The following is a 17,803-nucleotide window of genomic DNA, read 5'->3' as shown; positions in this document are numbered from 1 at the left end:
CTGTAATCCCAGCACTTTGGGAGGCCGAGGTGTGTGGATCATTTGAGGTCAAGAGTTCGAGACCAGCCTGGCCAACATGGTGAAACTCCACCTCTACTAAAAATACCAAAAAAAAAAAAAAAAAAAAAAAAAAAAAAAAGCCAGGCATAGTGGTGGGCACCTATAATCCCAGCTACTCAGGAGGCTGAGGCAGGATAATCAGTTGAACCCAGCAGGTGGAGGTTGCACTGAGCCGAGATCGCCCTACTGCACTCCAGCCTGGTCAACAGAGCGAGGCTCTATCTCACAAAAAAAAAAAGAAAAAAAGATTGTGGAAACCAAGGTTCTTTTGAAGTCTTTATACTGGCCACCCTTAGAGACAAAGATGACCAATGTTTCCTATTCAGACCTTTAAAAGGTGCTAGAGTCTTTTTTTTGTTTTTGTTTTTGTTTTTTGAGACGGAGTCTCGCTCTGTCACCCAGGCTGGAGTGCAGTGGCAAGATCTCGACTCACTGCAAGCTCCGCCCCCGGGTTCAAGCCATTCTCCTGCCTCAGCCTCCCGAGTAGCTGGGACTACAGGTCCCCGCCACTATGCCCAGCTAATATTTTTGTATTTTTAGTAGAGACAGGGTTTCACTGTGTTAGCCAGGATGGTCTCGATTTCCTGACCTCGTGATCCGCCCGTCTCGGCCTCACAAAGTGCTGGGATTATAGGCATGTGCCACAACACCCAGCTAATTTTTATTTTTTATTTTTCAGATGAAATCTCACTCTGTCACCCAGGTTGGAATGCAATGGCATGATCTCAGTTCACTGCAACCTCTGCCTCCCAGGTTCAAGTGATTCTCCTGCCTCAGCCTCCTGAGTAACTGGGACTAATAGCACAAACCACGATGCCCAGCTAATTTTTTGTATTTTTAGTACAAACAGGGTTTCACCATGTTGGCCAGGCTGGTCTCAAACTCCTGACCTCAGGCGATCTGCCTGCCTCAGCCTACCAAAGTGATGGGATTATAGGCATGAGCCAACAGAAGGTTATTTGACTGCTGAAGCAGAGAGAGACGAAAAGATGCTGCACTTCTAGCTTTCAAAATGGAGAAGGGGCCTTGACCCAAGGAATGTAGGTAATGCAGCTCTGAAAGCTAGAAAGGGAAGAGACTGCATCCTAGAGTCCTTAGGGCCTCCAGAGGGATCAAGACCCTGTAGACACCTTGGTTTCAGCCTAGTGAAACTCATTTTGGACGTCTGGCCTCCAGAACTGGAAGAGAATACATTTCTGTAGTCTTGGTTTTTTGTTGTTGTTGTTGTTGTTGTTGTTGTTGTTGTTTTGTTTGTTTGTTTTTTGAAACAGAGTCTCACTCTGTCACCTGGGCTGGAGTGCAGTGGCATGATCTCGGCTCACTACAACCTCCCCTCCAGGGTCCAAGCAATTCTCCTGCCTCAGCCTCCCAAGTAGCTGGGATTACAGGCACCTGCCACTATGCCCAGCTAATTTTTTGTATTTTTAGTAGATACAGGATTTCACCATGTTGGCCAGGCTGGTCTTGAACTCCTGACCTTGTGATTTGCCTGCCTCAGCCTCCCAAAGTGTTGGGATTACAGATGTGAGCCACCGAGCCCGGAATTCTGTGGTCTTAAACCACTAAATTTGCAGTAATCTGTTACAGCAGCAATAGGAATAGAAAATAGTCTATTCATGTCTAAGCAAATACATACCTATACATGCAAATTCTTGCCCGTCCCACTTCCCCACTTTTTTTTTTAACACAATAATAACATACTGTGAAATTAATTCTACATTCCCAAGTTTTACTTATATAAGAGAAGCAGATGGCAATCAAGTAGAGGTTAAACTTATAAGAGGTTGGTATAAAATGATTTTTTTTTTGAGACTGAGTCTCGCTCTGTTGCCCAGGTTGGAGTGCAGTGGCGAGATCCTGGCTCACTGCAAGCTCTGCCTCCCAGGTTCAGGCCATTCTCCTGCCTCAGCCTCCCGAGTAGCTGGGACTACAGGCGCCTGCCACGACGCCCGGTTTATTTTTTTTTTGTATTTTTAGTAGAGTCGGGGTTTCACTGTGTTAGCCAGGAAGGTCTCAATCTCCTGACCTCGTGATCTGCCCACCTCAGCCTCCCAAAGTGCTGGGATTACAGGGGTGAGCCACCGTGCCCAGCCAGGATTTTTTTAAATTATAAAAACTACTCCAGGTATGGTGGCTCATGCCTGTAATCCTGTAATCCTGCCACTTTGGGAGGCTGAGGTGGGAGGATCACTTGATTCCAGGAGTTTGAGAGCAGCCTGGGCAACATAGTAAAACCCTGTCTCTACAAAATATTTTAAAAATCAGCTGGGTGTGGTGGTGCACGTCTGTGGTCCCAGCTACTTGGAAGGTTGAGGTGGGAGGATCGATTAAGCCCAGAGAGGTTGAGGCTCCAGTAATCCTTGATCCTGCCACTGCACTCCAGTCTGGGCAATAGGGTGAGACCCTGTCTCAAAACAAAAACAAAAACCCAAAACAAAATAACATTAAAAAAAAAAAAAAAAAAAAAAAACCGGCCGGGCGCGGTGGCTCAAGCCTGTAATCCCAGCACTTTGGGAGGCCGAGACGGGCGGATCACAAGGTCAGGAGTTCGAGACCATCCTGGCTAACATGGTAAAACCCTGTCTCTACTAAAAAACACAAAAAAAGCTAGCTGGGCGAGGTGGCTGGCGCCTGTAGTCCCAGCTACTCGGGAGGCTGAGGCAGGAGAATGGCGTAAACCCGGGAGGCGGAGCTTGCAGTGAGCTGAGATCCAGCCACTGCACTCCAGCCCGGGCAACAGAGTGAGACTCCGTCTCAAAAAAAAAAAAAAAAAAAAGGAAAAACAAACAAATCCCTATTTGTTCTCTTGGGTCCTCGCCTCCAAGATGACAAAGAGAAGGACTTTGGGAGTCTGAGGCGGCAGATCACTTGAGGTCAGGAGTTTCAGACTAGGCTGGCCAAAATGGTGAAACCCAGCCTCTACTAAAGATACAAAGGAAACAAATAATGGTCCTGCCAAAAGGGGCAGCGGCCACATGCAGCCAATTCACTGCACAAACTGTGCCCCATGTGTGCCAAAAGACAAGGCTATTGAGAAGTTCCTCTGGCCGGTGCTCACACCTGTAATACCAGCACTTTGGCAGGCGGATCACCAGAGGTCAGGAGTTCAAGACCAGCCTGGCCAACATGGTGAAATCCTGTCTCTACTAAAAATACAAAAACTACCCGGGCGTGGTGGCACACGTCTATAACCCTAGCTACTCAGGAAGCTGAGGCAGGAGAATTGCTTGAACCTGGGAGGCAGAGGTTGCAGTGAGCCAAGATCGTGCCACTGCTCTCCAGTCTCCAGAGCGAGGCTCCATCTCAGGAAAAAAAAAAAAAGAGCTTCCTCCCAGTATTTTGCAGCTTCATAACATTCCATTAAATTGATGTATCACAATTTATTTAGCCAGTCTCCTACTGGAGAACACAGAGTTTGTCTTCAAACTTATGTTATTATCAGTACTACTTTATATTTTATTTATTGATTTATTTTGAAACAGGGTCTCACTCAGTCACCAGGTTGGAGTACAGGGGCACGGTCTCAGCTCACTGCAACCTCCGACCCCCCGGGTTCAGAGATTCTCCTGCCTCAGCCTCCTGAGTAGCTGGGATTACAAGGACATGCCACCATGTCTGGCTAATTTTTGTATTTTTAGTATATACGGGTTTCACCATGATGGCCAGGCTGGTCTTGAACTCCTGACTCATTTGTGATCCACCTGCCTCAGCCTCCCAAGCACTGAGATTACAGGTGTGAGCCACCGTACCTGGCCAGTACTACTTTAATGTATAACTTGTACATAAGTCATTTTGCACATATGCACATATATCAGATAAATTCCTGGAAATAGATTTGCTGGGTCAAAAGGTACATGCATTTGTGATTTTGATAGAAATTGACAAATTTCTTCCAGAGAGGTTGAATCAATTTATATTCCCACCTGCAATATATGGGGTATCCTGTTTTCCCTTATTGATACCTGCAGATGATCAGTGAATAGTATCTCAGAACAATTTTAATTTGTTTCTAACATTGTAAATTTCAGCATATTTTTACATGTGTAAAGGCCAATTGTATTTTTTGGTAAACTCCCTATTTATATCCATTGCCCATTTTTCTTTTTCTTTTTTTCTTTTGGTAGGCATTCTTCAAGTATTGGAGAAATAAGCTCTTTGTGATAGGAGTCTGAAATATTTTTCTCTGTTTGCCATTTATCTTTTACCTTGCTTGTGATACTGATTATGCAGATTTTTTTTTTTTTTCTTTTTGAGACAGGGTCTTACTCTGTTGCCCAGGCTGGAGTGCAGTGGCTCGATCATAAGTCACCTCAGCCTTGAACTCCTGGGCTCAAGTTATCTTTCTGCCTCAGCCTCCTGCGTAGCTGGGACTACAGGTTTGTGCCACCATGCCCAGCTGATTTTCTGATTTTTTGTACAGATGTGGTCTTGCTACGTTGCCAAGGCTTGTCTCAAACTCCTGGTCTCAATCAATCTTCCTGCTTCAGCCTCCTGAGTAACTGGGACTACAGGTGTGTCATGGTGCCTGCCTAGCTTCATGTGTACAAATTGTAAAAAGTAAAGCAAAGGTTCCTCTTCAAAGACTTTCCTCCCCATTTAATTAGGAATAAATAGTAACTTCTCTTAGAAGCAAAATTTATTCAAAGACCTGTGCTAACATTCTCAAATATCTGCTAGCCGCGATAATCAATGTACTTTATGTTCTTCGCTCCCACAAATTAGCCTAAATATTTGCCTGGGCATGCTTATACTTGTCCAAACAAGCATTAGGTCATAGCCTGCTCCTCTTCCTTATTTGAAGGTGTTTTTACCTTTCTCAGCATTCCACAAGTTACTTCCTCCTTTCTTTTCTTGCTCTGTCGCCCAGGCTGGAATGCAGTGGCGCGATCTCAGCTCACTGCAAGCTCCGCCTCCTGGATTCCCACCATTCTCCTGCCTGAGCCTCCAGAGTAGCTGGGATTACAGGCGCCCGCCACCAGGCCCGGCTAATTTTTTTTGTATTTTTAGTAGAGACGGGGTTTTCCCATGTTAGCCAGGATGGTCTCAATCTCCTGACCTCGTGATCTGCCCACCTCAGCCTCCCAAAATTCAGGGATTACAGGCGTGAGCCACTGCGCCTGGCCTTCCTCTTTCCTTTGTTCTCCTCTACCTTTGCCTCTTTTAAAAAGTTCTAAGTTGCTAGCCAATCGGGACAGATACAGAATGTGAGGTCCCATTTCAGCCAATGGAAACCGGACACAGCAGTATAAGTGACCCTGTCTCCTTTGTTCGGTGTACTCGTGTGGCAAAACTGCTGGTGACTGTACCCTTTCTGCAGGAAGTAAACATGGCCTTGCTGAGTAAATTAAATTTATGTTCAAGTGCTAGTTCTTTATGGCACCGGGGAACAAGCATTTCAAACAGTATTAACCTAATCGATTGCTATTAGGCCAATCATCGTCTTCAGCTGGCCACAAGAACTACCCCTCCCAAAACATTAAACAACTTGTCTGTTTCCTGACACAATTTATTTTATTTATTATTATTATTATTTTTTTGAGACAGAGTATCATTCTTTCACCCAGACTGGAATGCAGTAGTGCGACCTGGGCTCATTGCAGCCTCTGCCCCCCTGGGTTAAAGCGATTCTCCTGCCTCAGCCTCCCAAGTAGCTAGGATTACAGGCATGCATCACTGCAGCCGGTTAATTTTTGTATTTTTTGTAGAGACAGGGTTTCACCATGTAGGCCAGGCTGGTCTCGAACTCCTGACCTCAAGTGATCTCTCCCAACGTGTAGGGATTACAGGCGTGAGCCACCACATCCAGCCACGAAATTTAGATTGTTCTCTTGGATAAGATGGAAACAAACAAAACATAATACGAGGAGAAACATGGAACAATATTTGATTGAGTCCTTCTTATTTAACGCAGTACCATTCATATAACACAAAGAGCTGCAAGAAGTGCAGCTGTTCACCGAGTTCTGTTTGCTTGTCAAAGGGTCCAGTGACAATTATGGACAAGCCTAGTGAAGACAGCATGGGTGGTCTTCACAGAGATGCTTTAGTGGGGTTGGACCGAAGCTGGGTAGTCCTGGAACCAGCAGGGAAGAGGTAAAAAGCATGTCAGGGAGCTTGGTGTGGTGGCTCACACCTGTAATTCCAGCACTTTAGGAGATTGAGGTGGGAGGATTGCTTGAGCCCGGGAATTTGAGACCAGCCTGGGCAATATAGGGAGATCCAGTCTCTTCAAAAAATAAAAAACAGGACAGGCATAGTGGCTCATGCCTGTAATCCCAGCACTCTGGGAGGCCGAGGCGGGCAGATCACCTGAGGTCAGGAATTTGAGACCAGCCTGACCAATATGGTGAAATCTTGTCTCTACTAAAAATAGAAAAATTAGCTCGGCGTGGTGGCGGATGCCTGTAATCCCAGCTACTCTGGGAGCTGAGGCAGGAAAATTGTTGAATCCAGGGGGTGGAGGTTGCAGTGAGCCAAGATTGAGCCACTGCACTCCAGCCTGGGCAACAGAGCCAGACTCCATCTCAAAAATAAAATGAAATAAAAATAAAAACATTCGCTGGGCATGGTGGCACACGCCTGTGGTCCCAGTTCCACAGGAGGCTGAACCTGGGAGGTTGAGGCTGCAGTGAGCCATGATCACGACACTGCACTTCAGCCTGGGTAACAAAGCCAAAGTGAGACTGTTTCAAAAGAAAAAAAAAAGAGCCAGTCATGGTGGCTCACGCCTGTAATCCCAGCACTTTGGGAGGCCGAGGTGGGCACATCACTTGAGGTCAGGAGTTCGAGATCAGCCTGGGCAACATGGTGAAACCCCGTCTCTACTAAAAGTACAAAATTTAGCCAGGCGTGCTGGTGCATGCCTGTAGTCTCAGCTACTCAGGAAGCTGAGGCACAAGAATCACTTGAATCCGGGAGACGGAGGTTGCAGTGAGCCGAGATCATGCTGCTGCACTCCAGCCTGGGCAACAGAGAAAGACCCTGTCTCAAAAAAAAAAAAAAAAAAAAAAAAAAGCATGCCAGGAAGAGCATCCTCGTGAGCAAAAGGTGGGTGATTAGTGAAATAGCATCTGCCTTGGGGAGATGATTATTAAGATGATGAAATGTCTAAGTTTGGGGCAGAAAACCCACTGTTTTCTGAGCCCCCCCACCTGTCTAGTCCTACAAATGAATTGATTAAACATTTGGTTTAGTACCTTCCCTCTTCTAGCACCACCTTGGGCAGATACATCAATCTTCATGTTTATTTAGTCACGTACCGGGCACCTATATATGCCAGACACTGCTATGAACTGAAGATATAGACCCTGTTTGTTTCAAAAAGTACTCCTGCCTCACAGCCAGCAGTGGGCAACTACGTTTTTAGGTGCAATCATAAGGCCACCTGTGACAAAGTTCCTCCCTGTACCTGAGGAAGTACAGAAAGAGAGCAGGAAGCTTCTCAAAACCAGATCTCAGACTGGCTCCCATCTATTTGTTAAATAAACCAACAAATGACTTAACTAGGACTCTGCCAGGTGGAGGAGGAGGATAAAATAATATCAAGCAGATGGAATGGCATATGTTATGAAATGCAAGAGATGATAATGCTGAGTGGTTGAAGGAGGCAGAAGAGACAAATAAGTGGCCACCAGGAAGAGGCTAGAAAGAAGAGCCATCTGTTCCCAAAAGTCATTATTATAACATCAGTTTAGGGTAAAATGTCAAGCGACTTCCATTTCTATAGCCAAAACATTGAAGGGCAAGCTTCTGCTTAATTTGCTACTTCTCATCTGCTTCTGGTTGACTTAGGGGTAAAAAACACCTCTGAGGATGGGACAGGCGCTTGCTCCTCAGAGAAGGGGGAGCCCTGGCTCTCTCCAGCTGCAGAACAATCACACTTGTCTCCCCTGCCCCCACTTTCAGCCCACAGTGTTTTGTTTTTAATTTTTTTCACTGTAGTAAAAGATACATACAACTTTTACTATTGTTAACTTTTTTTTTTTTTTTTTTGAGATGGAGTCTTGCTCTGTTGCCCAGGCTGGAGTGCAGTGGTGCAATCTTGGCTCACCGCAACCTCCACCTCCCAGGTTCAAGCAATTCTCCTGCCTCAGCCTCCTGAGTAGCTGGGATTTTAGGCACACACCACCACACCTGGCTAATTTTTGTAGAGATGGGGTTTCGTCATATTGGCCAGGCTGGTCTGGAACTCCTGACCTTGTGATCCTCCTGCCTCGGCCTCCCAAAGTGCTAGGATTACAGGCGTGAGCCACCATGCCCGGCCGACAGCTGCATTCTTTTACCTCAGAGCATTTAAGACCAATAGCACATAAGACTATCTGTCCCGCAAGACAGTTGTTTAAAACTTTACAGTCTTCATCAATGATCTCCATGATTCCAGCTACTTCTACTAATTTTCAAATACTGGAAAGTAAAGCTTGCTCTCCTTTAAAACACACCTCATCACACCTTGTAAGCGGGGAACCTCCTCTCTGTGTATGATCTCCCATCTCTGCTGTGGGCTTGGCAGGAGCTGGTTTAGCAGGAAGTCGTAACCGGGTGGGGCAGTTTCAGAAACTGTCTCTTCCACACATGACCAGACAGCCCCAGCTCAATGGTTCCTGTTTAACTTTCTCAGCACTGCGGTTGACAACATAGAGCGCTAGTGAGAGACCTAGGTTTCGATTCTTCACCCTGCTTCTCTGAGCCTTAGTTCTGCTGGCTTTGTAGAATGGGCTAAGGGTCCCTACTTTCTGAGGGGTGGTAATGAAATCATGCACATGAAGTCCTGAGCACCACCCTGGCTGCTACGGTAGGGCTCATTTCTTGCCCACATACACACGGGCTATGCCCACACCAGCACTCCCTGAAGCTCCGTGTGTTCAACTCTCTGCTCAGTGAGAATTCCCAGTCTGTTCTCATTGTTTGCCACAGCCACCCTTGGCAAACACCAGCCCTTCCAAAACACTGCCTGCCCTCGGTGTAGCGACTCTTTGGTCCTACGGCCACATATGGCCTACTTCTGGGACAAACTGAGTTACAGCAGTTGTCTCCAAAAAGGGTGCAGAAGCTCATTGTTGGGGGCTAAGAAAAAAATATCAGGCCATATGTGGTGGCTCACACCTCAGACTTTGGGATGCCAAGGCAGGAGGATTTCTTGAGCCCAGGAGACTGACCTGGACAACATAGAGAGATCCCTGTGATATGGTTTGGCTCTGTCCCCATCCAAATCTCATATAGAATTGTAATCCCTAAGTGTTGCTGTTGCGGGAGGGACCTGGTGGGAGGTGACTGAATCAAGGGGCAGTTTTCCCCACGCTGTTCTCATGATGGTGAGTTCTTATGAGATCTGATGGTTTAAAGTGTGTGACAGTTCCCCCCTTCACTCTGTCTCCTGCCGCTATGTAAGATGTGCCTTGCTATATATGCCCCTTTGCCTTCTGCCATAATTGTAAGTTTCCTGCGGCTTCCCCAGCCATGGAGAACTGTGAGTCGATTAAATCTCTTTTCTTTATAAATTACCCATGCTCAGGTAGTTCTTTATAGCAGTGTGAAAACAGACTAATACACCCATCTCTACTAACAATCAAAAAGTTGACTGGGCATGGTAGTGTGCACCTGTAGTCCCAGCTACTCAGGAGGCTGAGGCAGGAGGATCGCTTTGAGCCCAAGAGTTCGAGGCTGCAGTGAGCTATAATCATGCCACTGTACTCCAGCATGGGTGACACAGCAAGACTCTATCTCTAAAAACTAAAAAGAACAAACTGGTAATTTTGTTTGTCTTTATTTTTTCTGGATTTTGAAACAGAACCTCGCTCTGTCACCCAGGCTGGAGTGCAGTGGGGTGATTACGGCTCAGTGCAACCTTTGCCTTCGGGGCTTAATCTGCCTGCCTTAGCTTCCCAAGTGGCTGAGACTACAGGCTTGCACCACCACACCTGGCTAATTTTTTTGGTATTTTTTATAGAGACAGGGTTTTGCCATGTTGCCCAGGCTGGTCTCAAACTCTTGGACTCCAGTAATCCTCCTGCCCCGGCCTCCCAAAGCTAGAATTACAGGCATGAGCCACCATGACTGGCCCGTCCTCATATTTTTTTTTTTTTTTTTTTTTTTTTTTTTTGAGATGGAATCTTGCCTTGTTGCCAGGCTGGAGTGCAGTGGTGTGATCTCTGCTCACTGCAACCTCCATCTCCCAGGTTCAAGTGATTCTCCTACCTCAGCCTCCTGAGTAGCTGGGACTACAGGCACGTGCCACCACTCCCAGATAATTGTTTTTTTAGTGGAGATGGAGTTTCACCATGTTGGCCAGGATGGTCTCCATAGCTTGACCTCGTGATCCGCCTGCATTGGCCTCCTAAAGTGCTGGGATTACAGGTGTGAGCCACTGCACCCGGCCCCAGTCCTCATACTTTTAAAATCCTCATCCTCTGTTTTATAAAATACACATGTTGGAACCCATGTAAATTAATGTAACACATAGCTTATAGATATTGGGGCTGGAGAGAAACTTAATTTTTACTGCTGGGTGTGTGATAAAAACTGCTTAAAGATCACAGGAGTGGCAGAGCTGGTTAGTTGCTACCACTGTAAGAGGTAGTTACCATTGATACTCCTACCTTAAAGATGACGAAACTGAGACATAAAGTATGCGCAGACCAGTACATGGCTGAGTCAAACCCAGGCACTGCGGAGGCTATATCCTTAACTACTGTGCTATATCCTGTGACAAAAGGAAAGATTTAGACGTACATCACGCGTGTAGGACTGTTTTATGAACATGAAGATATGAGTGCTGTTAAATCCCTCTTTGCAGACATCGCTGTACATAGCTGTAATCCCAGCTACTCAGGAGCCAGAGGCAGGAGAATCGCTTGAATGCAGGAGGCGGAGGTTGCGGTGAGCCGAGATCGCGTCACTGCATCCAGCCCAGGTGACAGAGCAAGGCTCTGTCTCAAAATAAATAAATAAATAAATAAATAAATAAATAAATAAATAAATAAATAAATAAATAAATAAATAAAAAGACGCTGCGGGTGGGACCGCGCTGAGGCGGCGGCAGCAGCGATGCAGGCCGATGCGGGCTGCGGCAGGCCCGCGGCGTCTGGCTGTGCGGGTGGGTGTCGGGCTGGGCGGACAGCGCCTCTGGGAGGGCGACCGGCGCATCTACGGGCGCATCTACGTGGGGATCCTTCCGACCGACGTGCGCGAGACGGACCTGGAGGACCTGTGCTACAAGTACAGCCGCAACCGCGAGATCGAGCTCAAGTACCGGCACGGTCTTGTGCCCTTCGCCTTTGGGCGCTTCGAGGACCCCGGAGATGCACAGGATGTTATTTATGGAAGAAATGGACTTCCTCCATCAGGCAGTTGGCAGGACCTGAAGGATCACATGCGAGAAGCCCGGATGTCTGTTACGCTGACGTGCAGAAGGATGGAGTGGGGATGGTTGAGTATCCCAGAAAAGAAGACATGGAATATGCCCTGCGTAAACTGGATGACACCAAATTCTGCTCTCATGAGGGTGAAACTTCCTACATCCGAGTTTATCCTGAAAGAAGCACCAGCTATGGCTACTCACGGTCTCTGTCTGGTTCAAGGGGCCGTGACTCTCCATACCAAAGCTGGGGCTCCCCACACTACTCTCCTTTCAGGCTCCCCTGAGACAGGTGATGGGAATTTTTTGTTTTTTAGGTTAACTGAGCTGCTTTGTGATCAGAATCTACATTCCACATTGAGGATTTAGTGTCTTAGGAAATTTTTAAATTTTTTTTTTTTTTTAAAGAAAGGAAACTACATAATTTCTACCAGGGCCATATTAGCAGTGAAACATTTTAAACTGCAGAAATTGTGGTTTTGGTTCAGAAACAAGTTGTATATTTTTCACCCCTGATTATGGGAAAAAAGTCAGTTCTGTCTTTGTGGGTTGCTCTGCTATGGAGAGCAACAGTTACTGTGACTGAATCGGCCCATTCTGTTTAGAAATATATTTTAAACGTTTACGGGGAAAAAAGAAAAAAAAAAAGAACAGAACAGAACGTGCTGTCAGAAATTTAAAACCCTGTACTAATGTTGTTAAACTGTGCAAACGTGATTTTTTTTTTTTTTTTTTTTTTTTTTTTTTTTTTTTTTTTGAGATGGAGTTTCACCCTTGTTGCCCAGGCTGGAGTGCAATGGCACGATCTTTGTTCATGGCAACCTCCACCTCCCGGGTTCAAGAGATTCTTCGGCCTCAGCCTCCTGAGTAGCTGGGATTACAGGCATGCACCACCATGCCCAGCTAATTTTGTATTTTTAGTAGAGACGGGATTTCTCCATGTTGGTCAGGCTGGTCTTGAACTCCTGACCTCAGGTGATCTGCCCACCTTGGCCTCCCAAAGTGCTGGAATTACAGGCATGAACCACCGTGCCCAGGAAACATGTAATTTTTAATGTGTGAGGGTTGAATTCATTGAGGTTATCTTTGAATACATTGAGGTTACCTTACCTCTGCTGAATGGGTAAGGGGCAATTATTGTCCTCGGAAAACAATGTATTTTAGTTTTAAAATGGAGTACCAAAATAAGCACTTCAAAGGACATTTGTGTGAAAGGTTAAAAATAACATTCTTTTAATAAGTTTAAATTTTAGAGAAATATACTAAGACCCATATAACTGCTTCAACAAAGAAAACAACTTCTTCATTATCTTCATACTTCACATTACAAATTTTGTGCTACTGTTAGATGATATATTAATTTTATTTTCATTACATAAATTGAGGAAGAAATGCAGAATCAGATTCAAATATATTACAAGGCATTAAGGGAGGTGTGTCCTGTTGCTGAATAGCAAATTGGCTGAAATCTACTTTCTTTTTTTTTTTTTTTTTTGAGATGGTCTCATTCTGTCACCCAGCTGGAGTGCTGCAGTGGTGCGATCTCAGCTCACTGCAGCCTCCACCTCCTGGGATCAAGCAATTCTTGTGCCTTAGCCTCCCAAGCAGCTGGGATTACAGGCACCGCCACCACACCCGACTAATTTTTGTATTTTTAGTAGAGACAGGGTCTCACCATGTTGGTCAGGCTGGTCTCGAACTCCTGACCTCATGTGATCTACCTGCCTTGGCCTCTCAAAGTGCTGAGATTACAGGTGTAAGCCACCGCACCTAGCCTGAAATCTACTTTCAAAATGGAAATAGGCTTGTTTAAAAGCGCTATCCTGCCTTCTTTCTTCTTTAGAATATAACCTGGTTTTCAGTAAAGTACCAAAACGTGGATTAAACATATTCTCTCTCACATGGTTAACATTCTGGATGTTCCAGAAAATCATATTCGATGCATTCTTCCAGTTGCTTTAAGACCCTTGAGCTATCTGTGACAGGAAAGTCCAAGAATGGAGCTCCTGGGGTATCAGCAGGCAGCTGTCTTTGGGTTTTAAATGCACAGTTTAGAGTCATGAAGAATGGCATCAACTGCCTGATGCTGGAAACAGAATGTTGGCGCAGAAGCGGGAACTCAGTCTTCATGGTGATCTCATCAGAGCTACTGATTTCCTGCAGAAGAAACAAACCCAGAGCAATGATACGCTTTTACTGAGGGCTTGAGATGGCCGGGAAGCACATGCATGTGGCAAAACCTAAGAAATAAGGTCCTTTTTTTTTTGAGACAGAGTCTTGCTCTGTCGCCCAGGCTGGAGTGCAGCGGCGTGATCTCGGCTCACTGCAACCTCTGCCTCCAGGATTCAAGCAATTCTCCTGCTTCAGCTTCCTGAGTAGCTGGGATTACAGGTACCCGTCACCATGCTCAGCTAATTTTTGTATTTTTGTAAAGATGGAGTTTCACCATGTTCACCAGGTTGGTCTTGAACTCCTGACCTTCGGTGACCTGCCCGCCTCGGCCTCCCAAAGTGCTGGGATTACCAGCCTCATGAATATAATTTTTAAAAAGAAAAGCAGGATGGGCACAGTGGCTGTCACCTGTAATCCCAGCACTTCAGGAGGCTGAGGCAGGCGGATCACCTGAGGTCAGGAGTTCGAGACCAGCCTGACCAATATGGTGAAAACCTGTCTCTACTAAAAATACAAAAATTAGCCCCAAGTGTGGTGGCGCGTGCCTGTAGTTCCAACTACTCGGGAAGCTGAGGTGCGAGAATTGCTAGAACCTGGGAGGTGGAGGTTGCAGTAAACTGAGATCCCCCCACTGCACTCCAGTCTGGGCAACAGAGTGAGACTTCGTCTCAAAAAAAAAAAAAAAAAACCCCAAAACAAAAAAACAAAAATTAGCCAGACATGGTGGCATGTGCCTGTAGTTCCAGCTATTCCAGAGACTGACAGGAGAATCGCTTGAAACCAGGAGGCTGAGGTTGCAGTGACCTGAGATTGCGCCACTGCACTCCAGCCTGGGCAACAGAGTGAGATTCTATCTCAAAACAAAATAAAACAAAACAAAAACGAAATTAGCCAGGTGTGGTGGCACATTCCTGTAATCCCAGCTACTCAGGAAGCTGAAGCAGGAGAATCACTTGAACCTGGGAGGTGGAGGTTGCAGTAAGCCAAGACCACACCATTGCACTCCAACCTGGGTGGCCGAGTGAAACTCTGCCTCAAAAAAAAAAAAAAAAAAAAAAAAAAGGAAAGAAAAGAGAAAAGAAAAGCACTTACCCCAAACTTTAGTTTTAGAAGTTCTAGAATCTTGACAGTGTGGGGTTTGCATTCTTGGTGATTCTCCTCTGTATCCGACAGGAAGGCAGGGTCCTCTGTGTCCACTTCTGGAATAAATGCCCACCTATAACTGCGGGGAACAAACGGAAGGTCAGGACTGCTGGTAAGAGCCCTTCAGTGTCATTAAAATTAGTTTTATTAAGATATCACTCACATACTGTATCTATGTAATATGGACAACTCAATGCCTTTTATTATATTCATAGAGTTGCACGTCTATTATCACAATCAATTCTAGAGTATTTCGTTACCCCCCAAAAAAATCCTGCCCCACTCAGCCATCACCACCCCAACCCCCTATGCCCTTGAGACCTAGGCACCCACTAATCCACACTCTGTCTCATCGTGGACATTCCATATGAGCAGAATCATACACTATGTGTTCCCTTGTTTCGGCTTTCACTTAGCATCATATTTTCCAGGTTCATCCAGGTTCCAGCGTGTCTCCGTTCTTCAATTCTTTTCACTTTTGAACCGTATTCCACAGAATGGATATGTCACGTTATCTATCTGTTCATCAGCTGATGGCTGTTTGGGTTGTCTCCACTTTTTGCCTATTATAAATAACGCTGCTATGCACATTCGCATATATCAGAACCCAGTTTTTTTTTTTTTTTTTTTTGAGACAGAGTCTCGCTCTGTTGCCCAGGTTGGAGTGCAGTGGTGCAATCTTGGCTCACTGCAACCTCTGCCTCCCGGGTTCAAGCAGTTCTCTGCCTCAGCCTCCTAAAGTGCTGGGATTACAGGCGTGAGCCACTGTGCCCAGCCTCCACTTTTTTTTGTTTGTTTTTTGAGACGGAGTTTCGCTCTTTCTCCCAAACTGGAGTGCAGTGGCACCATCTTGGTTCACCGCAAACTCCGCCTTCGGTTTCAAGCAATTCTCCTGCCTCAGTCTCCCGAGTAGCTGGGATTACAGGCATACGACCCCACGCCTGGCTAATTTTGTATTTTTAGTAGAGACGAGGTTTCTCCATATTGGTCGGGCTGGTCTCAAACTCCCGACCTCGGGTGATCTACCCACCTTAGCCTCCCAAAGTACTGGGATTACAGGCATGAGCCACTGTACCGGGCCTAATTTTTGTGTTTCTAGTAGAGACAGGGTTTCGCCATATTCGTCAGGCTGGTCTCAAACTCCCAACCTCAGGTGATCCACCCGACTCAGCCTCCTAAAGTGCTAGTATTACAGGTGTGAGACACCACATCCGGCCCGAACCTGCTTTTTAAAAACTAAAAGACTTTCTTTTGTGGAACAGCTTTAGGTTCACAGCAAAATGGAGCAGAAAGTACAGTTCCCGTATATCCCATCCCTACACACATACAAGCCTGCCATATTATTGACATCCTGCACCACAGCGGTACATTTGTTAAAACTGGAGAACCTCTACTGTCTCACCATTATCCCCCCAAGTCCAGAGTTTACATCAGGGTTCACTCTTGGTGGTGTACATTGTATGGGTTTGGAGAAATGGACAATGACATGGATCTACCATTATAGCTCCGTATGCAATAATTTCACTGCCCTAAAAATCCTCTGTGCTTCACCCATCCATCCCTGCCTCCCTATCCCCAACCCCTGGTGACCACTGATTCTTTTTACTGCCTCCATAGTTTTGCCTTTTCCAGAATGTCACATGGTTGGAATCATACAGTGTGTAGCCTTTTCAGACTGGCTTCTTTCACTTAGCAGTGTGCATTTAAGAGAACCCACTCTTTAACCACAAACATTTCTATATGCTTACTCTCTTTGTGGGGGTAGGAGAGAGAGAAATAGCCTCTGGGGCTGATCATGAAATTAAACAAATGAGCAGCTGTGCTAAGCCTGCAGGAAACATAAGCCTAAGGGGCAAAGTGATTCGGAGATGGCAGGCTCCAAATAAACGCATTCTTATCTAACTGAACAGACAAAAAGGTCTACACAAAGGCGGTGAGGACCACCAGTGGGTAAGCCCTGTTTTATAAGCATTCGGTAGCAAAAACCACACACACACACCCCCCATAGAAACACACTCAAACGCTCCTGTGAGCCACATTCGCAGAGCCACAGATGTTGCAAGTAATCTGAAACTCGGTATTCCGAGCTGGCTCAGCTGTCACTAGAAACCCAGATGGTGGTTTCCCATAAACTGTCTATGAAAAGCAAGTGAAAGTGCTTAAAAGGAAAAAAACAAAATCTCCTGCTTCAGAAAAGGACACATGATCCTGTCTGACTTACATTTGAAATAATGGCATCTTGTCAGGTGGAAAAGAAAGCGCTGTGTCCAAGAATTTGCAAGCTGATAAATACAAGATGAGTTCACTCTGGGGTATCTCCCCCACTGAGGGTCCATTTGCATCCGAGACTGAACCTTTCGTTCTGTTTACTTTGTTGCTGCTTCTGTAAATTTGCAAAGAAACGCTTGTTATAAATTCCTTCCGAGCTGTTATAGTCCATTCACCTATGACATGTCCCTCAGAATAATTTTCCTTTAAAGAAATGTTTGGAATAGCTGGTCCTTTCACAAGTGCTTCAAGAAAACAGCATTTAACATTAGATAACCCTACATCTAAAGTGATGGCCTTTAATCGTGACCATCTTTTCCGCCTCTGCACAGATCTTATACTGCTTACCTCAATGACTCATCTTCGTCTTTCAGATCTTCTTCAAGCTGTGTGAATGTCTGAATCTGAAAAAAAAAGCATTCAAGTTACTATCTGAGAGAGACTAAACCTACCCCAATTTTTTTTTTACTTATTTGTTTTTAAAAATCGATTAATTTATGAATGAATGAATAAGATGGGGTCTTACTCTGTCACCCAGTCTGGAGCACAATGGTACAATCATGGCTCACTGCAGCCTCAACCTTCTGCAGATGTCACTTCCCACCATGTCTAACTAATTTTTGTATTTTTTTGTAGACAAGGAGTTTCATCATGTTGCCCAGGTTCGTCTCGAACTCCTGAGCTCAAGTGATCCATCCACTTTGGCCTCCCAAAGTGCTGGGATTATAGGCATAAGCTACCACGCCCGGCCCAAATTTATAGTATATAAAAAAACTAGTAAATATTATCCAATGGTACAAGTTAGTT

At 45.5% G+C, this 17,803-nt stretch overlaps 1 protein-coding gene and 1 pseudogene across 2 annotated transcripts in view; one reads left to right on the top strand and one right to left on the bottom strand.

Annotated features, from left to right (window-relative positions):
- Positions 1–11,113: 11,113 nt before the first annotated feature.
- LOC115892842 lies at positions 11,114–11,700 on the top strand (annotated as a pseudogene).
- Positions 11,701–12,622: 922 nt separating this feature from the next.
- The window catches only part of DOP1B (DOP1 leucine zipper like protein B), a 124,047-nt gene continuing 118,866 nt past the window's right edge, over positions 12,623–17,803 (bottom strand). The window contains exons 34-37 of one of the 2 annotated variants that reach the window (XM_030915409.1): positions 17,345–17,400; positions 16,950–17,111; positions 14,678–14,807; positions 12,623–13,570 (exon numbers count right to left, since the gene is read on the bottom strand). In XM_030915409.1, the coding sequence (XP_030771269.1) occupies positions 13,319–13,570; positions 14,678–14,807; positions 16,950–17,111; positions 17,345–17,400 (600 nt within the window). In that variant the 3' untranslated portion in view covers positions 12,623–13,318. Of the gene's footprint in view, positions 13,571–14,677; positions 14,808–16,949; positions 17,112–17,344; positions 17,401–17,803 lie in introns of those variants that run through there. The other variant, XR_004052763.1, reaches the window with a different exon arrangement.

Source organism: Rhinopithecus roxellana, chromosome 13, assembly GCF_007565055.1.
Source record: "Rhinopithecus roxellana isolate Shanxi Qingling chromosome 13, ASM756505v1, whole genome shotgun sequence".
In the NCBI taxonomy this organism is placed as follows: Eukaryota; Metazoa; Chordata; class Mammalia; order Primates; family Cercopithecidae; genus Rhinopithecus; species Rhinopithecus roxellana.
Note: the sequence above shows the minus strand (reverse complement) of the source record. Positions and strands in the feature narration are given on the sequence as shown.